This window comes from Buteo buteo, chromosome 3 (genome assembly GCF_964188355.1).
Source record: "Buteo buteo chromosome 3, bButBut1.hap1.1, whole genome shotgun sequence".
NCBI lineage: Eukaryota > Metazoa > Chordata > Aves > Accipitriformes > Accipitridae > Buteo > Buteo buteo.
This window is the reverse complement of record NC_134173.1, coordinates 41,445,062-41,472,951: the sequence shown is the minus strand read 5'-3', so window position 1 is coordinate 41,472,951 and position 27,890 is coordinate 41,445,062. Positions and strand designations below refer to the sequence as shown.

Sequence of the window (27,890 nt, the reverse complement as noted above, 5' to 3'; positions counted from 1 at the left end):
AATTCCTTTCCGATTTCTGCAGTAATAAAGCAAGGAAATAAAAAAAAATATTTAAAAATGCATGTTTCAACATTATTCTTACTGGTTAAAATAAAAGTCTGCAATTCCTAAATGAGAGAATAAAAGTAAACATCACTGCTTCTACCACAAAAGATTATTTTCCATGGAAATAAGGAAAAATACCAGCATCCTTCTTTCAGAAGATAGCTAGGCTTTAAATCTTCTCGAGCAATTCAGAATTAAAAGAAGAAAATCACATTATAGACTATAATCGAAATGGACTTCAACATATTTTAAATGTTCATGAAGTTATCACCACATCTCCCTATGGAATAAAATTCAACACAAAGCAAATCTCCACATAAACACAATTCACATGCCTGCACCACACTAGTTGTTTCAAATTAACCAAGGTAGAAAAACACTTGAGAGCAAACCTCTATAAGATTAGTAGTCCTACTCAGCTTGTGAAAATATTCACTTTTACCTGGAATTGACTAAAAAATTTTCAACCAACTTTCTTTGTTCAAAGCCTCAACACTACTCATTCCCGCCGTTTCAGCTAGCTGTGCAGCTAAATTTAATATCTCAGAACTGCAGTACACAGCATGGAACACACCCCACAAAGAAGTTACTTTGGACATACAACTAAAGAGAAAATACAAAGCTTATTCGGTGGCCCTGATACTATGGTGCAAACGAAATTCCCCTGAAGGTGGCACTGGTAGGGAAATCTACAATATGGGACTAGTGACCCAGGAAACATTTTCAGACTCAGACTACTAACATTCAAAGTCTCAAACTGCTTTTTTCACATCTCAAATCAGGGTTTTAACTCTGATATACAAAAGAGGTAAACTTTTGGTTCATACAATGAGAATAATAAGAGGGAGTCTGAAAACAAACATCATTGAATAGCTAACAGTCCTCCTTCAATGTTCATCTATTAAATATCTCTACCAGTTCAACAATAGAAGAACAATTTGTGGGCCTATGTTACTAACCATATATTTAGGGAGACTCTGGAGAGCAGAATGGAAACAACAAATTCTTTACACTACAAATCCTTTGCAAATCATATACTCAGTTCCCTGAGTTGGATGAACTAGCCCTATCTGGTATTAATCAACTCATGTATGTAACAGTTGATAAAATATGCATCATTGACCTTACTTAGTGATTTTTGCATAGATGAGGTCTGGTGGACAGTTCCAAAATTCCACTGAGTGAGCTCATGAACTCCACCATGCACATCATAACATGCAATATCTACCCAAACCTCTTGCTGTATTTTTTCACTTATGTATCCTTTGAGGGATTTTTTCCTCCTATCTTATTCTTGATATTTCAAAAATCATTGTCCCAAATGTATTATACCACTTCAGGGGTCACAAAATAGCATCAAACGCCTTTGTTCTTTGGCTTTTTTATTGAAAGATTTCCTTTCTCCCATTCAATCATTTCAGACAAGAATGCTGTCAAAAGGGAGGTCACTGGTACTAGGTTACTCTAAAACATTAACTACTTCTCAGTAAAAGAACAAAATACTAAAGACATGCTCTCAGATATGCCAAGCATGTCAACAGTTACCACATTTTCTCCCCCAGTTTTCAAATCAGAGATTTTCTACAACAGCTTACACTTCTTTCAGCAGTCCTATTTCTCTGTGTAACAATCTCACGCTTGTGGAATTACGCCTACCATATCATTATCTGAACTAAGCAAGGATTTATCAAACAAGCGTAGTTCGTGTTATGGCAGAAACACTGTAAGGTTTCCCTAAAGTGTAATTCAGAAATCTTCCTCAGTTTCCACCCACTCTATCAACCAGTGGAAATTCTACCCTGAAGGTGAGGCATTTCACAGTTCAACCAAAAGAAAATGAAAACTACTGGTTTTCTGAGAGGTCTGTCAAAAGGAATACTCATAGATAAAGGGTAGGAAAGGCTATTACAACCTGGAATGATTTCCTGAAATTACAGCCATAAAACAACACTGACTGCACATCACTGCCTTTCGTAAAAGCTAACTCAACAGGCTAGAGCTCATCTTCCTCTGATCAGCTGAAGTAATCTTATTCCAATTTCAATGTCTAAGGTGAAGCCACTTGTTCATGTGTTCAGTGATTCATTACTGCAAATGTTAAAAAAATTGCATCATATTTCCAGTTTAAACTTCACTGACTTATCTTCTACCTACCTGGCACAAAATTTTTTCTGAGGGAGGGTGATACTAGGAACTAAAGCAGTAGGTATTTTTGTGGCTACCTCTCGTGGGTTGACCCCAGCCAGCAGCTAAGTACCCACCAGCCACTCACTCACTCCCACCCCCAGAGGGATGGGAGAGAGAATGGAAAGAGCAAAACAAGAAAAACTCATGGGTCAAGATAAAAACACTTTAATGACCAAAGGCAAGAGAAAAAAAACAACCAAATGAGTGATGCCAAGGCAATCACTCACCACCTCCCGCTGCCCAGCCAGTCCCAAAGCAGTGGCTACTTCAGAAAATATAGCCCCCAGCTTTGATTACTGAGCATGACGTTATCTGGTATGGAATATCTCTTTGCTCGGGTTGAGTCAGCTGTCCCAGCTGTGTCCCCTCCCAACCTCTTGCCCACTCCCAGCCTGCTCTCTGGTGGGCTGAATGAGGAACAGAGAAGGCCTTGACCCTGTGAAAGCACTGCTCAGCAATAAAAGACGGGTGTATTAACACTGTTTTAGTCACAAATCTGAAACACAGCACCATATGGGCTGCTATGAAGAAAATCAACTCCATCCCAGCCAGACCCAGTACAGTGCCAGTATAGTAATGGTTATTAAGGGTTTATGAGTGGCAATCAGGAGAAGGCTGCACATGAAAAAAAAAATTGGTTTATTGAGGGATTGACTCAGCAAAGCACTTAAGATTAGGTATTTTTTATGCATGAGAAGTAAATGATTATAAAGCCAGGTGCATGCTTAAAATGCCTTGATGAATTAGATCACAGCTCTGTGACTGCAGAATTGCAAGCATTTCCTTCCTTCCAGGAGCCTACCCAAAAAAACATCAGATCTTTTTTAGAATCTAACTATGGAAATGTTTTGAAGATTGATGGAAATCCTTTCCATTGCATCCCATGGAAAACTTGGACAATACACATTTTCAAAATGTGTGCAGCAACGAACCACACCTGTCAGGTGCTTTTCTGTCTTCCCCCCCACCCCTTCCTCAGATCACTTATCCCAATAAAGTTAAAAAAAATGTAAATACATGTTTCTGAATTAGATCACACGTTAGATATACTACCAGAAAAAAAACTTATCAGAAATACATGTTGCACATGTATCACTTCTCATGCTTTTTCTACTTCCTGTTCTCACAGTTTAGGGGAATTAAACTGATTGATTTGTCAGTGCTTAAAGAAAATTACTATGCAAGGCATGATTTTATACTTTCATTTTTTTTTCAATTGCAGTCACATTATAATATCTAAAAGCACAATACTAGAAGTATGACTGATAAATTTGGTCTAGGAATTAAGAGTCCCAATTTCTTACTACTTAAAATCCCAGATTTCAACACTGTTACTCTTAGTTTTTCCAGTAGAAGACAGGAGGACCTAAATCTGCAGTTGGGCAACAAGTGATGATATAGTGTAAAGCTGGTGGAAGTCCTAGTCCTACCTAAACTCATGAGCAAGGTGCACACCCATCCCACCCATTGCCTGAAACCATATTACAATCAGCAAAGAACAGTCCCAGCTGTAGTGCAGAAACAACATCCCCTAATCCCCCCTGCTTGCTTTACTGCACTGGTAGCTACAAGTGTGCACTGGGGTTCATTCCACCAACGGTGGCATGGCCTCAAAGAAAGCACTGTCAAATCATTTTTTATAGCAAACTCTTCAGAGCCACAAGTTTGACGGCCTGGTGTTGTGCTCCTCTCTCTCCCATTTCACATGGCTCACTACTATTCTTCTGTCTATTGTACATACAAAGCACATACAAGCGAATAATGACTACATTTTTGTAGATAACCACAAAGTACTTAGTGGCAGCATGAATCTAATATGCTTGTGCTAGAGAGCCACTGCCTTCAATCGCTCCCATGAACTTCTAGTTTAGGTCAGCTGCCAAAACGCTGCTAAGAGCACAAGCAATTGGAAGACAAAAAGTCAACTTCAAAGAAGCTTAGGGCTCAGCCGCACCCCAAATAAATTCACAGTGTAAGTAAAGAATATTTTCTAACACCAGGAGTTTCAGCACTGCTGAATTTCGCAGTATTGAATTGTACTAATACTGAAAGTATCAGGCTAACTCAGAAAATGGTCAGTGAAACATTTTAAAGCAATCTGTAAATAGGTAACTTAAAAACAGGGCTTAAATACAGTAACTTAAATTCCTTATAGGAATAGGATTTATGGTCTCATGCAGAAAAAATATATACATATGGGGACAAAACATGCATAGCTGGAAATACTGAATATATTCAATAGGTTTTTTTATTATTATGGGTACATATGCAAAAAAAAGTGAAAAAGATTTTCCAGTGTTTTGCATATATTCTAGAGAATACATTCATTGTCATTGTAATGACTGGACAACTGAGGTAAACGGTAATGCATATACTCATGAATGTATTCATAATAGACAATGCAAACTCTACCTAAAATGTAGAAGCATTAATTCCTTCTGTTTGTAGAAGACATATATTTGCTGTAAAATTACGTTAACGTAGATCTGATATTACAGGCTGTGATGTGATGCAGGATGTCTTTCTGAGTACAATGGCCTTGCTGTTTCTTTGCCCGATTGTTTGCTGATCAGTGGTGGATGGGGGTTCTGTATGTTGCAAAATGTGTGAGAAATTGCTTTTGGATGGCCTTGCAGTTTCTGAAGAAGATAAGGACTTTAGCCCTCTTAGGTAACTTAGCTTAGAAGTATCCATATGGATTACGTCAAAATGTAAGCATAGATAATAGAAGCACTAACGACCATCCTTTAGGATAAGATGTATCAAACATGCAGAAGATCACATCGTGCAGAATCATCCGAGAAGGGTCAAGTAGCAGACAAGTGAGGAAGACTATGGAAGACCACCAGAGGACTCCTGAAGACCACCAGAGACCTTCAATACACCTGTATAAAGGACCTTTGCATATGCTAATAGTTTCCCAGAAAACTAATGAGTATGTATAACGTTTCTCAGAAATCTAGTGCATATGTCTGTAGAACATGTACTTAATCCACACAATTAGGCCTGACGGTGTGCACGACAGGTGAAGCGATCCCCCATGCACCCAGCACTGCAATAAAGAATGCTTGCTTTCTAAAACTCCAAAATCAAGCCTTAGAGAGTTTCTTCAACCGGCTTTTTTGGTATCAGATGCATCTTAGAAGTTCAAAAGGCACATAGTCCATGAATTGTCCGTGTGAGCCAGTCAAATTTATATCTCTTGTATGTAATAAAATGGCTCTTCATATACATGAAATATTGACATGCAAAATGAAAAATCTAAGTTTTCCTCACTTCATATTTCATCCTTTTAAAAGCCTGTCAAAACTTTGCTAGCTATATAATAAAAACTGGTGGTGAGCAGTCACATTAGAAGGCCTGATATTGTACTCTGACAACATCCCCTGTGGATAGCAGTATTGGAGCAAAGAAAAAAATGACACTATGACTTTTACACTTCAACAGTTAATGTTAAAAATTTTGTTTAAAATCATTTTTTCTACAAGCTTTTTTTTACACTTCTATTTTAAAAGCTACTAACTGCACGCAAAACCATGGCACCTGAGGCAGAATGCCAGCAAGGAGCAGAGCCCTTCCAAACAGCAACTTCCAGAAGAAGTCACTGCGACTTGTTTAATAGCGACTACTGCTAGAGGAATTTCCCGCTGGGAACTGTTTAGCAGTCACCCACACAGCAGGAGAGAAGGAAAGAAAAGCACGCTTAGGACTCTCTGGTGAGCTGTGGATATACGTTTCCAAATCCTAGATCCTTCACTCACGTCAGTCACGCAGCTTTGCCTACTCATTGGTTTCAGCACAGCAGGTCCACTATCAGCCACCACAGAGTAATTTACTAGCAGGCATGAGGAAGACTTCTGAGGTTGATCTCACACATGAACGAAGGAGACAACAACAGAACAGAAAACCAAACAAGCAATAATGTATTTAGCATAAGCATATTAATATCCAAGGTCACAGACCTAAGGCTTTAAAACATTGAATCTGGCCAGGAATCTCTCACAGGTGTATGTATGTATGTACTTGCAGAGATTTCCAGTATTTAAGTAATTAGCAGTTCTAGAAATTCTAGTTTTATTGGAATGTCCACAGTACAGATTTCAGCATACCACATCAGACCTTCTGGGCCATTTTGAGGCTGTTACCCAGTTCAGGCCTTGGACTGAAGTTCAAATCCTATCACTTGCATAGTGCTACTTAGGTGGTGGCTTTACTATACAAACAGTTTTGAAATTACCCATTGAACGAAGATACTAGAATCATACACTGGCCATAAATTTAGAATTAGAAATAATGTTTCTGTCCACTTAAATATCCACTTTCTTTAATGAGATCCCTTATAATAAATTTACTTCTGAAGTATGAGCACAATCTAATGGAGGGTTTTAATCTACTAGATTTTTTTCTTTTTTTAAAGTATGCCTTATTACAAAAGAGAGTGAGTGAATCTGTTTAATTTTTGGTTCAATCATTTAAAATTAAATTTAAATTTTTTATTACCAGAGTTCAAATAATAAATTCAAGGATTGTGGGGTTATGCATGATTGTACTAGGAGCACTATGGGACAGTAAAAGATTTCAGTATCTAAACTGAGAGTTACAAAAGTTACCCCAAAATAAAATTGCATCTTGACAATCTCTGTAGTATTGATACCATCAGTTTGACTTGAAAATATTCCAGGTACATAAACAGTAAGTGAACCTTTGTGATCTGATGTACCTAAGGGATGTGCCTATTTTATCCAAAAACTTCAGGATCAAACAAAGCCGATCATGGGGAAGTGACCACAATCCAAGATTACTTTTGCAAGGTAGCTGCCTGAATAGCTATGCTATAGCCTGCTGACACTCGCCTGCAAGGAGGTGGGAGGTACGAGTCTAATCCCTGCATGCTGAACAGGGGACTGAACACAGGATGTCACAGTCCCCGAGCAAGTGAATAGAAGAGAGATTCTGTGACCACCTCTTCTGACCACATTTTAAATTCAAGATGCAAGCCTTGATCAGTGCTCTTTATAAAGAAGACAGACCCCAATATTCTAGAGTGGACTAAGTGCTCTAAAAAAAAAAAAAACAAACAAAAAAAAAAAAACAAAAAAAAAAAACCCACAACCACCAAACAGTCTGAGTAAATAGGGTTTTGCCATCTTAATTAAGGCTTTGGGTAGTGCTTTCACATGCAAATATAACGTGATACCTGGGGCAAAATTGTATTAAGTATAATGAAAATAACAACTGTGAACAGGCAATGTTGGACTGCATGAGATTACAGGTGGGAAGTACCTATGAACATTAGGTTAACATGAAGAAAGTCCATACTTCTGTTGCATACAAAATTGTGGCAAGCAGCCTCAGTTATAGGAAGAGAGATGATACTGACATGAGACTTCAGGTTTCTAAATAGGACTGGATTCAAATAGATTAGTTAGAGATCTGTTGAGCATAAAGGATTATAATTTTTAAAGATTTACAAAACACATTTACCACATTTAAATTTCACGCTTAAAGATGTAATGACACAAAAAAGAATTTAGAATATTGATTTTATAAGGCCACTATGGGATCATCTGTCCATGTAATACAGTCTTTGGATGTAAACAGTTGTGGAGATTAGTAACTCAGGTGCTAGAGAAGATAACAGGTTCTACATGAGATTCCCAAGAAAATCAAGATTCCTGAGAGGTTTGATGGAGTTGCTGTTCTCTGACCATGCCTAACCCATGACCAATGTTAGATGCCTCACTAATAGTAAAGCCAATACCTGCCAGTTGCATACGAGCTCTGGTTCTCATTCAGGATACTGGAACCTAGATACAATATAAGGCTACCATCAGCCTGAGGAAATTCAAACCCATATCCCTCACCACATAGGATACTGTCTTAAACTCAAGGCTATGCTGTATCAGAGGAAAGAAAGTTTCTAAGCTGGCTGCTAAACCTATGCTACTGCACAGTAAGACAGATAGACAGCCAGGCAGATAGATAATTCAGGCAGTGACATAAGAGGGAGCACGATTAGACAACCCAGTGGCTAGTATTAAATAGCGTTTAGATAAAATATAGACATAGTCCTTTGACACTATGGAGAGCTGCTTCACTTCTAGCCACACTTGAAGAGAAAACAGGGAACTGTTACCTCTGAAACATTGCACAGCAACACCTGCTTTCAACTCCAGCTTGACACTCTAGACTTCGCTAATATTTCAGACATTGCTTTGTGCTTTGGCATTTAGTACTATGGGTGAGTTCTTGTTTATTACGTGGGGTTTCTGGATCACCATTTTGAGACTTACTACCACCCATGCAGTGTTTGGACCTAAAAATGCGACTAACAAACCTTGGACTTCACTAAAAGTTCAGCAGTTTGGCTTGTAATTAAATGCACATCATTCCTTTGATCACACCCTCAATGATTTTTGTTTTGTGGGCCACCTTTAAAAAAGGAGGTCCTGACAAATCCCATAACTGCCATCACATAAGTACAAACATTAGGGAACCTCTGTAAGTTAGAATCACTTTTACACAAAAAAATCCCATTCGTACATCAAAGCCTTATTTTCAATGGACCCTTGGCCTGATGCTCATTCCACAATTTGAAATTTGCCTCTGGAAACCAACACTCAGATGACCAGCACATGCAACTAACATGTAATATACAAACCACAGGATAATAGACATGATGAAGCTGCAGACAGTTCAAGTCCATGTTAGCAGAAAAATTAAAACTCAGAGCTATCAAGTGTTCATTAGCAGGCACTCTGCTGTGACAGCTTTTGGAACAAGGCACTGTAGCTCTTGCATTACCTGTAAAAGGCGAATCAATATTATTTCTCCTGTGGAAAAAGGATACAACTAATGTTGCATTACTACAGCATTACATTTACTCAAGTTATATAGAAAGATAAATATGAGATGAAGTTTTAAAAAGTTCTGCTGTCCAGTGTGTGTAGCCAAAGTTATTAAATATTCTGTATAAGTTCTATGCATTAAAATAATTATAAAAAATGTTTTCATCTTGTCTTAATCTTGACCAAGAATTTTTAAACTATTCACATGGAAGTTTAAATAATAACCAGCAATTACAGTGACACAAAATGGAAAATGTGAGTTACCAGAGTCCAGGGTAGGGCAGCTCTAACACAGATTTAATTATCCAGACTTTAGCTGCCTACATAAATTAACCCTAAATTTGCTCAAGTAATGATCACTAAACAAATTCCAATGAAGTTAACAGATGCTCCCTGACTGTTAGAATTTACTTAAATCATGTCATTTGGAGGTGTTCCTTTACTACAGCAGCTAAACAATTGTTGGTAATACTCAGTCTAATTACAACTTTTATTCATACACTTCGAATAGATGAATATCTATTCAGATATGCATCTTAATTTCCTTTTATTTACCTTTGAGAGACTGACTTGGTCTCATAAGACTTGATATCAATGTTGTAATCAGCTTTTTAAATGTTTAATATGCACCAATACAACAGAGATTTCTGAACTGAAAAGGTCAGAATTTGTTCCCATAGAAAAATTGGGAAATTAATTTTTATCACAACAAAATACAAAGGGTTCTTTTATATCTGCAGAATTTATATACTGCAAATGTGGCTGGAACTCCTTAAATAACACTAACAAGTAGTTTTTATACAGCATTTTAAGAAGACAAAAGGTTATTTCACATATAAGCAGTTGCCTGATTGACTTAAAGTTACTTGTATCCTTTTCCGCCTCTCCACAGGAAATGTCACACTGATTTGCCTTTCACAGGTAACACAAGATGCACAGTATCTTGTCAGAATAATCACCACAGCCACTGCAGACCATCTGCAAGCAGACACCCGATAGCTCTCAAACGCCTTTGAGAACACACAGTCACATCCAGTTTGGTTCAACACAGCTCGTACTCCGTGCTTTTCTAACTGCAACTGGAAATTATAAAAAATCTCTTTGTTTACTATTACGAGTAACACTGTCATATTAGCAGTTATTTTAACTTGTGTTCATTTAGGGGTAGATGAAGGTTTTGCTTAATTATACATACACTTGAACTTTGCCATTTAAAAAAAATGCAAAACCCACAATGAAATCAGAATAAAAAGAATTGGTCTCTTTAAATGCAAGAATATGGTAATCTTTCACCATGCAGAAGCCATCAGCCCATGGATATAACAATAAAATTTTATTATAAATGCAAGAAATAATAATATTATAAAAGTAGCTATATAACTGTTAACTGATAAAAAAACAATGTTAACCATTTTTTTTCTACACTCTAGGGGATCTTCCAGCATTTTGTGTACTACCATTTATTACATGCTACCACACGATACCCGCAACTATTTTATTCCTGTTGAATATCAGTGCACCCTAATTTATCTTCAGCCCCAACTAGGAAGACACATTAATAATTCCAGTTCAGTTGGAAGTAAAAATCCATCTGCAATTGCTTCCATATGCATTTTTATCATCCAACAGTTAAGCCAAAATTACTTGTATGATTTTCCCCATCAGCGAGCAAGACGACAGAAAAACTGCTTTAATGATACTTTTTTTTTTCTTAATATTATTTTCAAAGTTCTGACAGATTTCTAACATGCTCTGCGTTCATGGATAATCTCTTTATTTCAAGTCAAATTAAAATAGATACTTCTGCTAATCAAAGCAGAGAAACTTCTGAGAAAGACTATCCCATCATAGTCAAACTAAAAAACAAACTGAAAATTAGGCACACATAGGGAAAAAGACATGCAGGTGTCCATTTTGACCAAAACAGTGCAGGCTTGAAGTATTCAGTTTTAGAGTGCAACATGAACCACAAAGAATCATGTATGACAGACCCAGTAGCAAAATTGCTAGGGGAAGGAAATGTTAACCCTGAGCGCAAAGCTACCCATGGTCTACATGTCTCCAGCCACCTTCCAGGGTTCCCAAACTGCTTCCCACTGGCACTACCAGGTTCATTGCTCTGCCTGATCCCTGAGAAAGTACAGTCACTGCCTCTGTCTCCGCCTAAAAATGGCCCAGGCTTGTGGAACACCCAAGGCTGCCATTCAGGATTCTCATGAAAAGCAGGCCCTTCAGTGTCAAGGTTTGAATACACACAGACCTGGCAAGGCTGAGGTCTGAACCTAGGAGAAATCAGAGCCTACTGAAGATGAACAAGCTGCCTAACTGACTGCTGCTACAAAGCAAAACCTATGCTTGCAAAGCAGGCACTGAGCTTACCTTCCAAAAATGTATGCTCATACTACAATTCCTCCAAGATCCCCTCCACACATTTACCTGCTTACCTCATCTACTGGCTTTGTGCTGCCTTGAAGTAAGACTCAAAACTCGTTGGGCAGATGTTCTCATTTGCAACGTCTGGACAATTTCTATCACAACAGGGTACCTCTTTCTTGCTGCAGCCAGCAGATGAAAATACAATATAAACACAGCGAGTTTTTCAGCAGATAATTGATTTAACTACAATGCCCAGAAAAGGGTGCCCCAGAAAATGACTCTTCAGCAAAAGACAACTGATTAGCAGAAGTGAAAGAACAGTGTGTCTGTTGTATTCTACAAAGGAAAATATCAAACTTTGTTGACAATATACGACAGATATTAGATATAATGGATTACAGCCAGGCACGTGTTTAACAGAAGAGATGGTCCAACACCAAATGTGTATTTCTAAACACTCAGCACTACACAGCTGCTCCAATGCTGCAGACTCTGCTTCAAGCTGGGGCTGTAAATGTCCCTGGACTATAACAGCACATAATTCAGTTTTGTCTTCTTCATTTTCGATTTGGATAAATTTCATGTTTGTTTTCAAATCTCATTTCCTATGTTAAAATAAAAGTATGCTTCAAAGTAAAAAAAAAAAACAACCAACACTACAAACACTTGAAAGTTAGGTTTATAATTGCTCATACAAACTTACTGTGGTTCACTTTTATATAAATCGCAATAATCACACAGACCTTTAAAAACATATTCTGTAACACTCATTCAGCTTGACTTTCAACTTGAATGTCATTATTTGAACAGTTTTTGTATAAAATATAAAAATAATGCTCAAGTACTGGGTCAAATGCAAAAATCATCCAGCTGGTGGGAGGCATAGAAAGTATTCCCCTTTCCCACAAATACATATACACATATATATTATCTTATTGATATACATCAGGCTCACAAAATCTTTTGATATCATAGAAAACTAGAAGAAATAAACTAAATGTTCCACTGAATGTAGGGCAAAAAGATGCTATGAGAAAGGCTTCTTGATTATTATAATGGTACCTATTATTATAAGGACTTACAAGAATGGCAAGATCCCATTTTGTGTATACTATGATAAATTTTCATATGGTCAAATATTAGACAAAAACACTGGAAAAAAACATGGAAAAAAACATTCAAGCACTTTTGCAGTATAACGCCTATTATTTGCAACATCTTAAATTCAAATGCTTCCAATTATATCAGTTTTTTGAAAATCACAAAAAGCCTCTACATATCTAGGGTTTAATTACAGCTGAACACAAATAGTAATGTGACATAAATAAGATACAGCAATATTTTTCCAATGAATAAATGTCCACCTATTCCCAGTCCAAAAATCTGGCCAAACACTCTTCTGAAGGTTCTTAGAATAGCCATTCGACTTAATAGTCCATCTCCAGAAAGAAACACCATCACAGGCATAACAGTCTATTCTCATGGGCTTCTTTTTGAAATCTAAAGCGATAATCTAGCTTTACCCAAATACTAATGCTCACTTTTTTAAACATCAGCAATGGACTTTTTTGACATTACTTCTGGAAAACAAAAAAAGCCCAAAACTATAAATCCTACTTTTGCATTCCTGTGTAATGATTCAATTTTATATGGATGGCCTACATTTGTGATCACTACAGCTCAGTGTGGAAGAGAACCATGAACAGGGAGGACAGAATTAATGTCATTGATATTTAAGGCCTATGTTTTCCACACACAATTTATCAGTTTGTCCTCAGCATAGTCAAGCCATGGAGAGAGCTGGTAGGAGCTTAAGAGACATCCAAACTGTAATTTCCATCAAGCAGTTCAGCCAAATGAGGGAGGCCAGCTGAAAGTCAACTCATCACAAAAACACTACGGGTTGCTTTAACAAGACATCTCAATTTATCAAACTTAACAAGGTTTAAAGGAGCTGTGTTTTTCAACAAGAATAAAAAAAGAATAAAATATTTCTACCCAGTTCCAAGTTGTACATTGCTGTCAATCCCTATATTCCAAAAATGAAGACTATAAAATTTTACATTCTCAGACCTACTCACATCTGCTCATCAATGTGTCATTATGAAGGAATTTAAGGTAGCATACCTTGCATCCTGAAGACAAACACAAAACAGGATATATGAAGACTTAAACTAAAGTATTAAGTGACCCAACTACTGCTAATCATATTTTTGGATCTCTTTCTTTTGCACCTCTCAGTATAATACCAGCACTTATGGCTGAAAACAAGGTTCATTCAAATGCAGATTCATATGTAATGCTACTGGAAAAAAAGCTGAAGCATGTATATAGTTTACCTTCATGATTTGCTGCATGGATTACTCATCATTTGTTCCATTAAAAAGTTATTTACATGCCCAAGTCCTTACAGAATCCTCACCTAAGTAACGTGAACTCCCCCCCCGCCAGCTTTAAAGAGCAGTTGAAAACTGAGAACTATGTCAATACCGAGCTGAAAAAGTCTCTGAAATTAGAGGATGATGGACACTTCTGTTTGACTCTGGGAGGACAAGAGCATTGGTTGCACAGGCTTAAGGCTGACACTTATCATATCATGCCCACAAATAAAGTAGGTCTGAGATAATGGGGACAGCTAAATAAATATCAGCTTACATAAGCAGGATACACTTTCCACTCTATACGTTATAGATTAGCTAAGTTACACACATGATAGCAATATTAAAGCCATTTTTACATTATGGAAAGCATAAGTATGAAATAAGAGAAAATATTAATATTGGTCTCTGTGTAACAAAAATATGAGCTAATGAATAAATATTTTTTCCAAGTGAAAAAATAGCAGCAAAAAATGGCTTTAAAAGAAGTCATAAAAAAACACAAGTTCAAATAATTACATCATACAGATCAACTTACTAAAATCACTTTCTAGCCCAAACAAGGTAACTTCAACACATACACAAAACTGGTATATTTCTAAAAACTGTCATTTGCATTTTGACTATCTCTTCCACGTAAACTGGCACCACAGATATAGTCAGCATACCCTTGCTAACCTACCCAGGACACAACCTTTAACATCCACGAGCTGTCCTCTGGCTTAGGTTTTCAAACAAAGGACTAAAGGAGTATATTTTACTAGAGCCTTAAGTGGATATTTAAATAAGTATTACTGTACTAATGATTGTAAACTTTAAATGGGTAGCAATGGTAATTTTTAAGGACACACAATTGAATTGTACCTAGACCTATAGTTAGGTCCATCATTTCTCATCAGACACTTCTACCATCAAGACTGCAATAGCTTAGGCAACTAAGAAACGCTTCATTTCTAGAAGCTGAGATCTGGGTAATTTTAGAAGATGTGATAAGTTTTTGGGTTGTAGAGCCATTTTTAATAACAGCCAAAGCATTATTAATCTTATTCTCTTATGCTTTCTATTTAGAAAACAATGCCTCCAAATCACTGGTGTATGTTTGTGTTTGTTTCTGACACAGCAAAGTAAATTCCCAACCCTGACAGTGATTGCCCAATTAAAGCCTCCTGATGATTTGATTGCTATTAATTCAATGTTAGACTAAATCTGCCTGGTTACAAGTGAAGGCCTTCCTCTTGTAAATCAGGGCCTCACCAACTGCAGCAGGGCTCCCTGTGGGAACACAACGTGCTCACATGGACTGCACTGCAGCCTTGAGACTTGTCAATGCTCTGAACTGTCACACTAAGCAGGGGAGAAGGGAGGAGAAATCAATTTTTTTGAATGTGTGGCACCAATTAATGGGATTAATAGCACTACCAGGCACTGAGGCAGCACAAAGAAAGAAGAGGAAGCAGAAGGGCCATAATGAGCTCAGGGCCTTGCTGTGAAAACTCCTAAACCATGTGAAGACTGTAAAAGCCAGAGAGGTTTGCAGTTTCTGTTCAGATAAACAAGACAAAGGAAAGGGAAACACAAGCACAGAATAATACGTGATAATGCAGGAGGACAGCAGTAGCAGAGGTAGGAACAGCAGCCAGATAACTGACTACCATTTCAGTACCGTAGCTACTGTATATTTTATTTCCTCTCCTGACTTCCTAAATTTTTCTTCGGCATTTAAGTAAATGTTAAGTGGATCTTAATTTCGGCCAACTTCATTCCTCTAATCTTTTTTCTATTACCATAGGGAAACACAGAATAAAATAAATTCTCCTGAGTTTCTCATTTACCTTTGTCCCTTTTTCTGCCCTGCCATCTTTTTCTTTCAGGTATTTCTCCTTCACAGGATAACAAATCGAGATTAAACCTGTTACTCTAGCAATTTAGTCTTCTCTTTGTGTATCCTTTCTTTGTTCCATATTGGTAAGTCTCCATTCAGCCTTTGTCTCCAGATAGCTTCATTATCTTACACTTTGTATTAGACTACAGGCATTATTATCTACTGGCATTATTCTGAACCAGGGCACACTTACAAGGAGCTCTGAAACACCTTTTTTTTTTTTTCAGGGGGGCTCTACATCATGCAAAAGGATGTGTCTAACTCAGTGAGTGAGTTGCAGCCTGCCATTTCTCTAAGGTTAATCCTGTGCAGTTCATCCTCAGCACAATTAGGAGTGGTGTTTCATGATGGTACGCCCAGAGGAATTTCTGCATCTGCAAACCTTGGTTTTGTCCTCAGCTTGTGTTTCCCTGGCCATCTCTGCTTTGTCCTGATTAGGCAGGAAGGACAAGATTCTTCAGAATGGTTAGGAAGATATACCCACATCACATTGGATGCATTGAGCATGTCATGCCAAATGGGCCTGGACATGTGCAGTTAATACAATATGTCTGAACAAGAACATACAGCACCTACCACATCTATGTGGAATCTTTGTCCAGCACACGTGGGATTCTCGGCGTGTCCGAATGCTTCAGAGCGCCTACGTGCATGCATAGGGCATGCACATGCACACGGCATGCACATGCACACACACACACACATTTCAGTTTGAGAAATCCCAGCAAATCCAGTCACAGAAATACAGTAATCTTAACCTGCCTCTCTCTTTTCTTCTCCTTCAAATGAAACTATAGTCTTACATCCATGCCCCCCGATTTCATCTCTACAAAACTATCACAGAATTTGCCTCATAAAATTTTTTTTCTTCCTAACTGCCCTATCCATAATTGCTTCCACAGGTTCTCTCCTAAGGTCATCTACAGATGAAACTAGCCTTCCTTTTCAGTTCTATGAACCATCTCCCAAGTGTCCAGAGGAGACAGCTTCCACTTATTTAGGCTTCTACGACAAATTCTGCTATCAACAACACAGAGCAGCTTTTCTGCGTTAGTGCGCCAAAAGAAACACAGAACTTATCATTCAGAATTCCTTTCCTTGAGATAGATACCTGACCAGAGGAGTCCTTCACAATCATCAGTTTACCTCTCCACTCATACAAATGTCAGCAGAGACACAATGCCTATCAAATTGGAGTGTAATGCAATCTTGATGAAGGAGTTTGTGGCACAGCAGCCAGTACTAACAGTAGTGCTAAGGACACCTTTAACTCCCTGGCAAATCTATACGCAAGCAGTATTGCCAAGATGAAGTACTAGAAGTATGAGTCAGACACTGCAAAACATGCACATTTCTTTAGATGATAAGAAGTTATATTTTCTTGTATTTGCCCTGTGTTTCTCACCCTTCAGTCATACTCTCAGCAACCACAAGCACTAGAACCTTTCTTTAAAAAAGAAAGTGCTGATCCCAGGTAACCATTTGACTGTAGGGACTGAGATTACAAGAAAGAAGAGAGAAAGAGAGAAAGAGAGAAAGAGAGAAAGAGAGAAAGAGAGAAAGAGAGAAAGAGAGAAAGAGAGAAAGAGAGAAAGAGAGAAAGAGAGAAAGAGAGAAAGAGAGAAAGAGAGAAAGAGAGAAAGAGAGAAAGAGAGAAAGAGAGAGAGAAAGAGAGAGAGAGAAAGAGAGAGAGAAAGAGAGAGAGCGAGAAAGAGAGCGAGAAAGAGAGCGAGAAAGAGAGCGAGAAAGAGAGAGAAAGAAAGAGAGAGAAAGAGAGAAAGAGAGAGAAAGAGAGAGAAAGAGAGAGAAAGAGAGAGAAAGAGGGAGAAAGAGGGAGAAAGAGAGAGAAAGAGGGAGAAAGAGGGAGAAAGAGAGAGGGAGAAAGAGAGAGAGGGAGAAAGAGAGAGAGAGAAAGAGAGAGAAAGAGAGAGGGAGAGCGAAGGAGAGAGAAGGAGAGAGAAGGAGAGAGAAGGAGAGAGAGAAAGAGAAAGAGAAAGAGAAAGAGAAAGAGAAAGAGAAAGAGAAAGAGAAAGAGAAAGAGAAAGAGAAAGAGAAAGAGAAAGAGAAAGAGAAAGAGAAAGAGAAAGAGAAAGAGAAAGAGAAAGAGAAAGAGAAAGAGAAAGAGAAAAAGAAAGAGAAAAAGAAAGAGAAAGGGAAAGAGAAAGGGAAAGAGAAAGGGAAAGAGAAAGGGAAAGAGAAAGGGAAAGAGAAAGGGAAAGAGAAAGGGAAAGAGAAAGGGAAAGAGAAAGGGAAAGAGAAAGGGAAAGAGAAAGGGAAAGAGAAAGGGAAAGAGAAAGGGAAAGAGAAAGGGAAAGAGAAAAAGAAAGAGAAAGGGAAAGAGAAAAAGAAAGAGAAAGGGAAAGGGAAAGGGAAAGAGAAAGGGAAAGAGAAAAAGAAAGAGAAAGGGAAAGGGAAAAAGAGAAAAAGAATGCATTGGCAATGTAGCATTAATCTTTGTTATCCCCTTCCATTTCCTATCCATTCTCACTTTCACGCTCAGTGTATTCATATGGTCCATTTCCTCCTAATTCTTTAGGCCATCCTCCCTAATTATTCAACTCCCTCTTCTGCTCCTTCACAGAAGGGACTGGGCCAGGCTCCATGACATTTTCCTGACCTATGGGGAACCGTACCTTTAAAAGGCAAGTTCTATATGAAGCTAACTTAAGCATACAAGCTCCTGGTGTACAGGGCTGAGCAGTTAGTTCAAACTCATGGAGTGATCTGGAGATCACTTATGCTCATCTAGCAGCTTGCTACTGCAGAAAAAGGCAGCTGTACTCCTTCTCCTCACCCTCTGGCCACCTACATTTTCTCTCCTGAGTCAATGCCGTGCTCCTCATCAGACCACATGGTGACCCACCAAGCTAAACCAACTGAACACTTTTCACTTCTTTGTAGACTTACTTTTCTTCTATTTCATCTTCCCAAACTGGGTTACTGTAGTATGAGACTACCACCAGTTCTGGAACAAGGACAGCAGGAACGGGCAGCCAGCAATTAAGATGAACAGGATCTGCAGCAACTGGCTATAAGAACAGCAGTAAAACCTGCATTTCTGAGTACTAAACCACCAGTGTCTGGAGTAAAACAAGCAATGAAAGGAGGAATGATTGGATTAAAAAGGCTCCAACACAGCTGAAAGACCCAAACTCTCATGATTCCTGCCCCAGAAAACAGCTCCTCCAGAAGCCAACAAAAGAGCTTGATAAGCATATTGTTCCAGCCACTATAGAGAAATCTGGTGCATGAATAGAGTGATTTTACTCATTGAACATTGCAGGGAGCTGGCAAAATGAGTAGAGAGAAAGAATGCTTCATGTAAATACACAAGAAGGTAACAGTTTCCAATCTCTGTATGGAAAGAAATTTTTTAAGAGGTGGCTCATGTAAAATAGCCTTCTACTTATCATGGGTAAGCAGGTTCACATGCATTCTTCATTTTGTATGGACATTTCTTCACAGTGCTATGTAAAGTTATGTTCAAAACTGAGGTGTTTCACTGGAAACTCTTACGTTTAATGCAAAGATAATACTTGAATTTTATGTGAATAGGGAAAGAAAAACTGCCCAAACCAACAGAAGAGGAAACCAGAGGGGCATCATAACTTCCACTTAACAACTCTGCCTGAACACTTTTGGATGGAACTAAAAATAGATATTCAGTGAAACTGAGTAGCCAACAGAGACATTAACACAGCATCGCATATGGTACCTCACATAAAAGTTAAGGCCATCAAAAATGTCTCTGTTACAAGCTTTTTAAAAGGATATTACTCTCTATACTGAGAGCAGATACGATGTTGGGTTGTCTTGGCAAAGGCATAGGTGTGCTCTTCAAGTGATCAAGCTCTTTTCCTACATCCTAGAATTAAAGTCAAGAATCCTTGTTCCTTCTATCAAATGAGTGCTGGTTTTCACCACCTTCAGTAATGTCTGCAACAGCACACTGCCTTAGTCAGGAGGCCAACAGTTTCCTAACAATTCTATTTGAAAATTATTTTGCTTTCAGCTGGGTTTTAACTGTTTCTCATGGTTTCAGGTGGAGAAGCATCTTCTCTTAACACACAAGATATCCCTCTCTCATACTTCACAGCTAGGAGAATAAGAAAGTGTGCATCTGTGCAAGTGGGATAATAGAGAAGACAGTCAATAACACCTCATTTTTATCTGGATATTACAGACATTAAGGGGTTTGGGTAGTCTTTGTTCCAAAAGTTGGTGAACATAAAAATGCCTGAAGCCACCTCTCAAAGTCCAGAGGTAACAAAGTATCTCCATTACCTCTCACTCGTACAAAAGCACAGATGCTTTCCCCAAAAAATAAAATACCACAAGACAAAAAACATTTAAAATCTCAATTAAAAAAAAAAACAACACAAAACCACAAGCACTAGACAAATGAAAATGAGAAATTATCAGTCCCCACCTCTTCATTTACATAAACAAGACAGAAAATTGAAAGTACCAAGAGGGAAAAAAAGACATTGAAAAAAGGGAAAGAATATTGATTAGATCTTCAAAATTACTGGCAATCTGTAAAAGAACATGGTGTTAAAATGCTCCTAAATATTATGTTTCTAACTCTATTTTTATCACTTCCATTTACAAAATAACACTTTTAAAAGAAGCAAGCACTAATAACAGGTGTCTTTCTAGGGGTGTCTTTTCAGTCAGTGCCAAGATAAAGAAGCTGAGTAAGAAACCCACTTGCTCCAGAACAGTAAAGAAGCGCATCACACATCGCAGAAATGGCAGTTAAGGTACTAGCTTCCCCCTTCCCTCTCAGAAGCTCCAAAACAACCAGAGGGCTGAGACTGTGCTGACTCTGGGGTACGGATAGCATCTAGCCCACTTGGAAAAGCATAGATCAGTAACAGCAAAGAACACATTAGAAAAAAAATCAAAGACTGAGTTAAAGCCATTAAAGTTTTTTATTTAATATTTGACATTTACATTTGTCCTTTGTACCAAAAGACTGGATTAATCAAAAGAAACAAAACAGTTGAAGAGCTTACTTCAGGCTTAATTAACACCATGCATTAAATATCATCCAAAACTTGGAAGAGACTTCATAATGTGATAAAACACAAAGAAAAAAAGAGCAGTAGTAATGGGCTTATTTTGATCCAGGCTGATTCATTGCGACAAGGGTTGCCAGACAAAAATTCAAAATCATCATTGTCCCACTGCATGTCCTAGAGCAAAGATGTTAGACTCATTTTATTTTATTTTATTCTATTTTATTTTAAATGGGAACATCTGCTAGCTCTAGACCTTAACATTGAGCAGCCAGGCTCTGCTGGTACATTATAGTGGGAGCAACTCAATTGAGAACTACCTCTCATCTTCCCAGCTATTTTTTTATGGCAAGCCAGTAATACCTTCTCCTCCCCCTCTCAAGAAATAAAGTAATTGTTATTTTGAGAGTTTAAAAACATGAAAAGTTAATGTAAAAAAAAAGAAGTTATTCTGATTCTTTCATTTTCTCATTTCATATTTTAGATACAATTCCTCAAATGTATTTATTACTATTAGACAAAGAATATAACTTTGATTTTTATTTCTTTCTGTCTTGTGCCCAGAAGGAATTTTTTTTTAAAAGCAATTAAGAAAGCTCACATTTCCCATTCAGGAAAGTAATGTTTTTGCCACTGTGGAAACAAGGTTTATGTGATTATCATCTATGTTTGTGACCCCATAAATGCATACCTGTATCAGTGATCTCTTTCACTGTCTCTTTCTAGTATTTTTTTAAACCTTCGACTAATTTCAGACAAATTCCCAGAGGAGTAGACACCACAAAAATGCAAGTTCTTTCAAATGTTGAGAGATTAACTAGTCAGGTAGTAAGACCAAAACATGTGATTCTCCTCATTCAGAACCAACCTCCTTTCTTAAACCCAGATTCCATAGGAGAGAAGAATTATGAATGCCCCATCCATAGCAAAATTTCTGATAACTTTTGCATCTTGTTGGTCACCACAAAATCCAAGCAAAAAGCATAAAGCCGTTGCTCATGGAACTGTTTGTTATTGGGAAAGGGTCTATCTATAGTTTTAATCCGGGTTTTTCACTTGTTTTGCCTTAAAGACAACTTTAGCAAGGCAACTATTAGAATGCACAGTGAATTCTCCAAAAAGCAAAGGACATCTCTGCACCATTTTTTTCCATTTGACTTTCATTCCCCTTAAGTAGGTCTTTTACTTCAGTGCACATCAAGGCTACCACAAAGTCCTACTGTAGCAGGCAACAAAAAAAATTAGAACTTATAAATGATTCCCTAGCCCCCACTGTGTAACACTGCGGCATTTCTACATCACTGCTGGTTTCCACACATCCGTTGAAAAACAGCTAATATTGGCTTCTCTGAAAGAGGGACTGCCAGGCTGAAACAATGTCACTGAGTAACCAGTTAGTACCTAAAATGATGCTTGTGATGTCTAAGTACTGAAAACTTGGTCTTCCAAAGGCTCCATCTAGCTGCCTGAAATTAAATGCTTCTCAAAGTGAATTCACATCATCCAGAATACAGACCCCTTCATGCTAGCAACAGAATCTAACCAGTTAAGCATAATACCAAAATAAAATAAAAGAAGATTTGAGCAAGCTCAAAAGAAAACAATTCTTTGATAGCATCCCTATCGCTCACATTGCAGATTTTGCAGCTTAAAACATAATTTGATACTGTGAGGAATCTTAAACTGGTAAATGAGATGCTCAAGTTGACTGTGTCTACATTTGTGTATTTAAGAATTGAGGGCAAATGTTGCTTCAAAAGATGGTCCAAACTCCAGAATTCATTCCCGAACTTTGGCTAACTCAGTCACAAGGTGCACTACAAATACTGTTAGTCACCAAACAGGTGCATTAGGATGTGTTAAGGTTTAAGTCAGAAGCCTAGTTATTTTATTTAAATTAAATAATGGAAGCCAGTGCATAATATACACCAATAATGCAGTCTCATTTAGGAAAAAAAACACCATAAATTAAAAAAAAATTAGTTTCCTATTATATTTGCTTCAGAAATTTTGTCTGCTAAAAAAAAAACAACCAAGGTAAGTGTGGTAAAATGAACACAGCCTTTGTGTGGTTCAAAACGAAAATTGTAGTTCTAAATCCACATTACTTTGAGAAAAATTCTTAGGTAGCCAGGGGTTTGGTATGTTTATTTTGAGAAGAGTTATTTCGGCTTTTTATAACTCAAAGAAATTACAGTCTTCTGGTTTGTGTAACAACAATGTACCTGCCGGATGCTTTTTAGCTACAGTTCTATAAATAAGAAAACTCCAAAACACTAAATTTATCTTGGAGCTCTTGAAGATTTATTGCAATCTGTTCTTAAGAGTGCTGATGCAGCTTTCAAATTCACAGAAACTAACTGTCAGGTTGCCCAAATGAGAACACAACTGAAGAGTCATACAGAAGTCTAGATGTATGGATACTCACAGGCAGCAGGATTATTCATTGAGATTATTAGCACACGAAAAGAATTGGTTGGATTGGGTGCTTGAAATGCAAAGTGGGTCAACACTTCACTCAGACAGAAATGAGTGGGTGCTGATTCTGAATACTCTGTCCCAGCCAATTTTAGGCACACACCTCCTGTTCACATTTTAGAAAGATGGAAAAAAACAACAGAGAAGCTTCATCACAGAAATAATTCATATTTAGAATTCTTGTTACATTCCAAGTTAAATCTAAAAAAAAAAACCTAAAAAAAATATATATAAATCAGGTAGTGCTACGCTACATATTATCACAAAAATCCCAGAAGAGAGGTGTTTCTAAAGAGCATTCCTCAACCTAAACTAGGTGTCTAACCACAGTATTCTCAGATGCCAATAATCTATTACAGAAAGATGTCTAAGCTTTCAAAAGCGAAAGAAAAAAAAAGTAAAAACATAACACACAAAACCTACACAACCTACACAGTACAGGATAAGCCAACTCATGAAACCTGACAGAATTTAAGGGGTTAACTTAAGACCTTACTGTCAGCACTAACAACATCTGCATGGCCTGGGGCATTTAGAAGTTGACCTATAGGTTCACAGGAATTTTACCTGCAAAAACCTTAGGCACCTGTAAAATGAAATGGCAGAGAAGTAACAGTTTTGAAAAACCATGATTTGAGGACCCACATTCAACAGGGGGAAATGAGGCTGAAGTATTGAAGTTGTTTTGCAATCTGTTTTAAATCTCAAAATTGACACAGTCTTAGATGTACACACTAATTCCCACCCACCTTCCTTCCCACCTCTAAGCCATAAATAAGAATTTAACTAGTAAAAATGTTTGGAATCAAGCGAATCTGTGTGTTACTATTCATAGCTGAGTGGATAGGACTTCCTACTATCCGTTAACAGGTACTGGTAGTCAGTACAAGACTGATGCCTGCTGAGTCAGCCTAGGCTCATTAATTCTTTCACCATAAGGTTACTCCTACCTTTCTTTATAGAGATGGAAACAACTTTTTAACCAAGGGAGGGCCTACAGTCTTCCTGCATCTCACATGTCAGCACTTCTTTTGAACAGTTCTCTTTTACACAAATTAGAAAGATAATTCAAATGCCAAACCATACAAAACTTCAGCGAAGAAATAAAACTGACAGAGGTTGTTAAGTAGATACTGCTAGTTAATGAAGTACCAAAAGCCCTAACCATGGTAACAGAAGGCCACAAATACAGGACAGAATGGAGAAAAGAGACACTACCAGGATAACTGCAAGCAACTGGAACAGAATGACCAGCTAGCAACTAACAGCATCTACTGATCAACTTTAATGCAGGGGAATTGTACTTCATCATCAGGAAACCACTGTTCCAGTCATCAGCTAACTGTGCCTTCATAAGTGTCCAAGATCAATGGCGTTAAGTCCTCCTGATCACTGATCATTCACTATGCAAGTATGCAATATGACTTGTTTATGCATCACCATCCCTGCCTTCATCTCAGAAAGCATGCATGTCCTCTCTCCACTTTCTTCTCTCCTGTGACTGCCCTCAATTACCCAGTATTATTTTATGCACTTCCTAAAATGTTGGCTTGAAGCATATATTGAGCTATTTTAGTCATAACCTGCTCAGCAAATAACACTGCAGAAAACTGAATCCAAGTCCATTCTGTTCTGACTTGCTATTAGAAAATTAGTACTCACTGCAAAAAAAAGATGGCTGTCATCCATGACAAGTGGTGATTAATTAGCATCAAAACCAGAAGTGGTGTAAGAAAATGCGAGCTGTTCCCAAATGAACGAGGAAGCACAGGTCTCTCTTCTCAATGTGTCAGAACTTTTGGAGACATGAAAAACTGATGCTTTAATGAATATATCTGACTGTGAACACATGGTATTCTTGATATACCACAATGCATATATAATAGGAATACTAGTATAGAGCGTAAGCTTCACCCTATGCATAATCTTTGAGCAATTCCCGTCAACTTCAAATACATGTCTTCCCCTTACTAAGTACTACAAGATCAAGCACAGGTTACAGATCTTAAAAAAGACTGTTGAGAACAAAAAATACATCACCAAAATTAAATATGTAAGTAGATTTTAAACGGCTAATCAGGAAGTGAAGGAGATATGAATTACGATCCCCTTCCCCCCAGTGTTATGGATTAAAATAACTTTAAACAGCTACACGAATGCTAGAGCCCTATATCTTAAATCCACTCCCTAGTATTCAGGTCTAATGGGTTTCACACAAAAATCTCTTCCCGGTATACAGGAGTGCACTAACAACCTGTAGACAGCCTGCAAGGTTATGCAAAAAGCCTTCCACAGAGTCTTTCTACTACGATGAAATTCCTACATTATGGTGATGAGTGAAATATTTAGTGATATATGAAATGCTATAACAAATACAACTTCTTCATTTTTTTCCCCACTATTGATAACTAAAACATGCTCCTATTTAAACAATAGACATGAGCATGTTACACTACAGAAAAACTAGGTTAAAACACAGTGACTCAGAACAGTGATGTCAAGTAGTTTCTTTGAATTTTAATGTGTAAGACAATGGGTTAAGAAATTTTAGAAGAAAATGACAGCTGTCAGGGGCCTAACTCCTCAACAACCCCAAGGCACTTAATTCCCATTGAAAAATATAGGAGTCAGTTACGTATATAGCCCCAGCAACTGTGTCGATTGAACAGTCTTTTATTTGGAAATTGGACCACACAAATGTTTCCGTTTATAAGAATTCTAGAACTAGAAAAATCACCTGCTGTTCCCTAGTACCCAGTTACCATTCCATCAAACGGGGGTTTATTTATTGCAAAATATCTAACACCTCTGACACTGAGCCTATATAATCCTTCACAACAGCCTCAGCCCATGCAAAATACAAAAACTGACCCTTAGCAAACAGTTTTCTACAAAATTTGAACCTTTCTTATGAGGGTTGGCAAATGCTACCCAAAACATACACTGAAGACAAGGCATCCACCGTACCGGAATAAAAAAGATTTCATACATAGCAAGCTTGATTGAGAACAAGTTAAATACTGAAAAAGGAAGACTTGTGTCTTGGGATAATACTGCCAGAGTATAATATATGTGCATTTAGATGTAAAAACTGTATGAGAAACAGGATGATAAAATGGTAATAATCACAATTGCTCCAGTACCCTTTCAAATTCTAAGTATTCATAGCTTATGCACCAAAATAGTAAAATATTCACATCTGTGCATCTACAAATCCAAGCAAGTGCATCTTTGTAAGACCAAGGAAAATCTATAACAAAAATACGGTTCCCAAGTGTATGACTGCAGATAAAAATTTCTGAAAACACCATCGACACGGACTTTTCGCAGGACAGATTTCCTCCCGAGTGTCCGGTCCAGAGGGCGGGTTCCCCGGCGGGCAGGCATCCACCCTCTCTCTCCTCGCTAGCCGGTCGCGGAAGGACAGCGTCTCGGGTCTCGCCCGCGGGCCGTGCGGCGCCCCCCCACGCCCCCCCGAGACTCGCTGCTCAGCGCCGCCGCCCTAGAGACGAGGAGGGGGGCTTGGGAGCGCCCCCTCCCCGTCACGGCGGACGGGAGGTGAGCCGGTGCGCCGCTCCCCGCGGCCGGACGGCCGGCGCCGGGCCGCCGTCCCACCACGGCGAGGCGAGGCGGGCAGCGCCGCGTGGGCGCCTGCAGGGACTGGGGCCGCGGGTGGGAGGGCGAAGGGGCACCTCTTTCACGACCCGCCCGGGCGCCTGTGAAGCAGAGGGCGGCGCGCCCGCGGCGGGGCGAAGCAGCGGGGCACATCGGCGGGCTAGCGGGGCAGGGAGGGCTGCGCGGAGCTCCGACAGACCCTCGGAGGGGCGCGGAGGAGGGACACGAGGGCACACAGCTGGTGCGGGGCGGCAGGGCAGGGGGTGCCGGCGCTGCCCTCCCCCTCCCCGGCCGGGCAGACGCCGAAGCGGCGCCTCAAACTCGTCCTCGCCCCTGCGCTCACCTGTGCTGCGCGGGGAGCCGCGGCCATCGGGGGGGTCGGCCGGCAAGAGCGCACCTTACCTCGAAGAGGGGACCGATCTTATTCTTCTCCAGGTAGGCTTGGATCCTGGTCTGCTGGTGAGACGCCATGAAGAGCTCCGGAGGCGGGGGCTGGAGCTCCTCTTCCCCGGCGGCGGCTGCAGTCCCTCCGCTGCTCGCGGCTCGCTCCCCCGCCGCCCAAGGGCTACCACAGCGGGAGCGGGGTGAGGCGCTGCGAAGGGGCGGCAGCCCGAAGTCCCCGGGACGGAGCTAACTCAGGTAACCGCGGGAGGGGGGGGGGGTGGTTAGCCGGGTGCCAGTCGCCCGCTGTAACGGGGCGCGGGGCGGCGGCGGGCTGTCTCCCCTCAGGGAGCAGCGGGCGGGCGCTGCCTGGAGCGGATCATGGTGCAGGGCAGAGAAGAGCTGCAAAGGCGGCCCCCGAGCCCGCGCCACTCCGCGCTCTGTGTGTGTGTGGTGTGTGTGTGCGCGCGCGCCGGTGCCTGGCAGCGCCTTGGTTACGGGAACAGCCGCGGCTCGAGCTGCCGCCCTCGCGACAGCGCCGCTCCCGAAGCCGATGGCCGGGGGCTCCTGTCAGCGCCGCGGCCGTTGGCGCCCGTTGACGCCCGGGCTCCGGCGCACAAAAGGCGGGAGCGAGCGAAGGGGGAGGAGAGCGGGCGGGCGGAAGGGAGGGAGGTGGGGG

The 27,890-nt window shown here is 39.5% G+C and overlaps 1 protein-coding gene across 1 annotated transcript in view; it reads right to left on the bottom strand.

Annotated features, from left to right (window-relative positions):
* Positions 1-27,463, bottom strand: part of C3H8orf34 (chromosome 3 C8orf34 homolog) — a 180,483-nt gene extending 153,020 nt beyond the window's left edge. Inside the window, exon 1 of the mRNA XM_075024344.1 lies at positions 27,233-27,463. Coding sequence (XP_074880445.1) covers positions 27,233-27,301 — 69 coding nt within the window. The 5' untranslated portion in view covers positions 27,302-27,463. The remainder of the gene's footprint in view (positions 1-27,232) is intronic.
* Between the last annotated feature and the right edge of the window lie 427 nt (positions 27,464-27,890).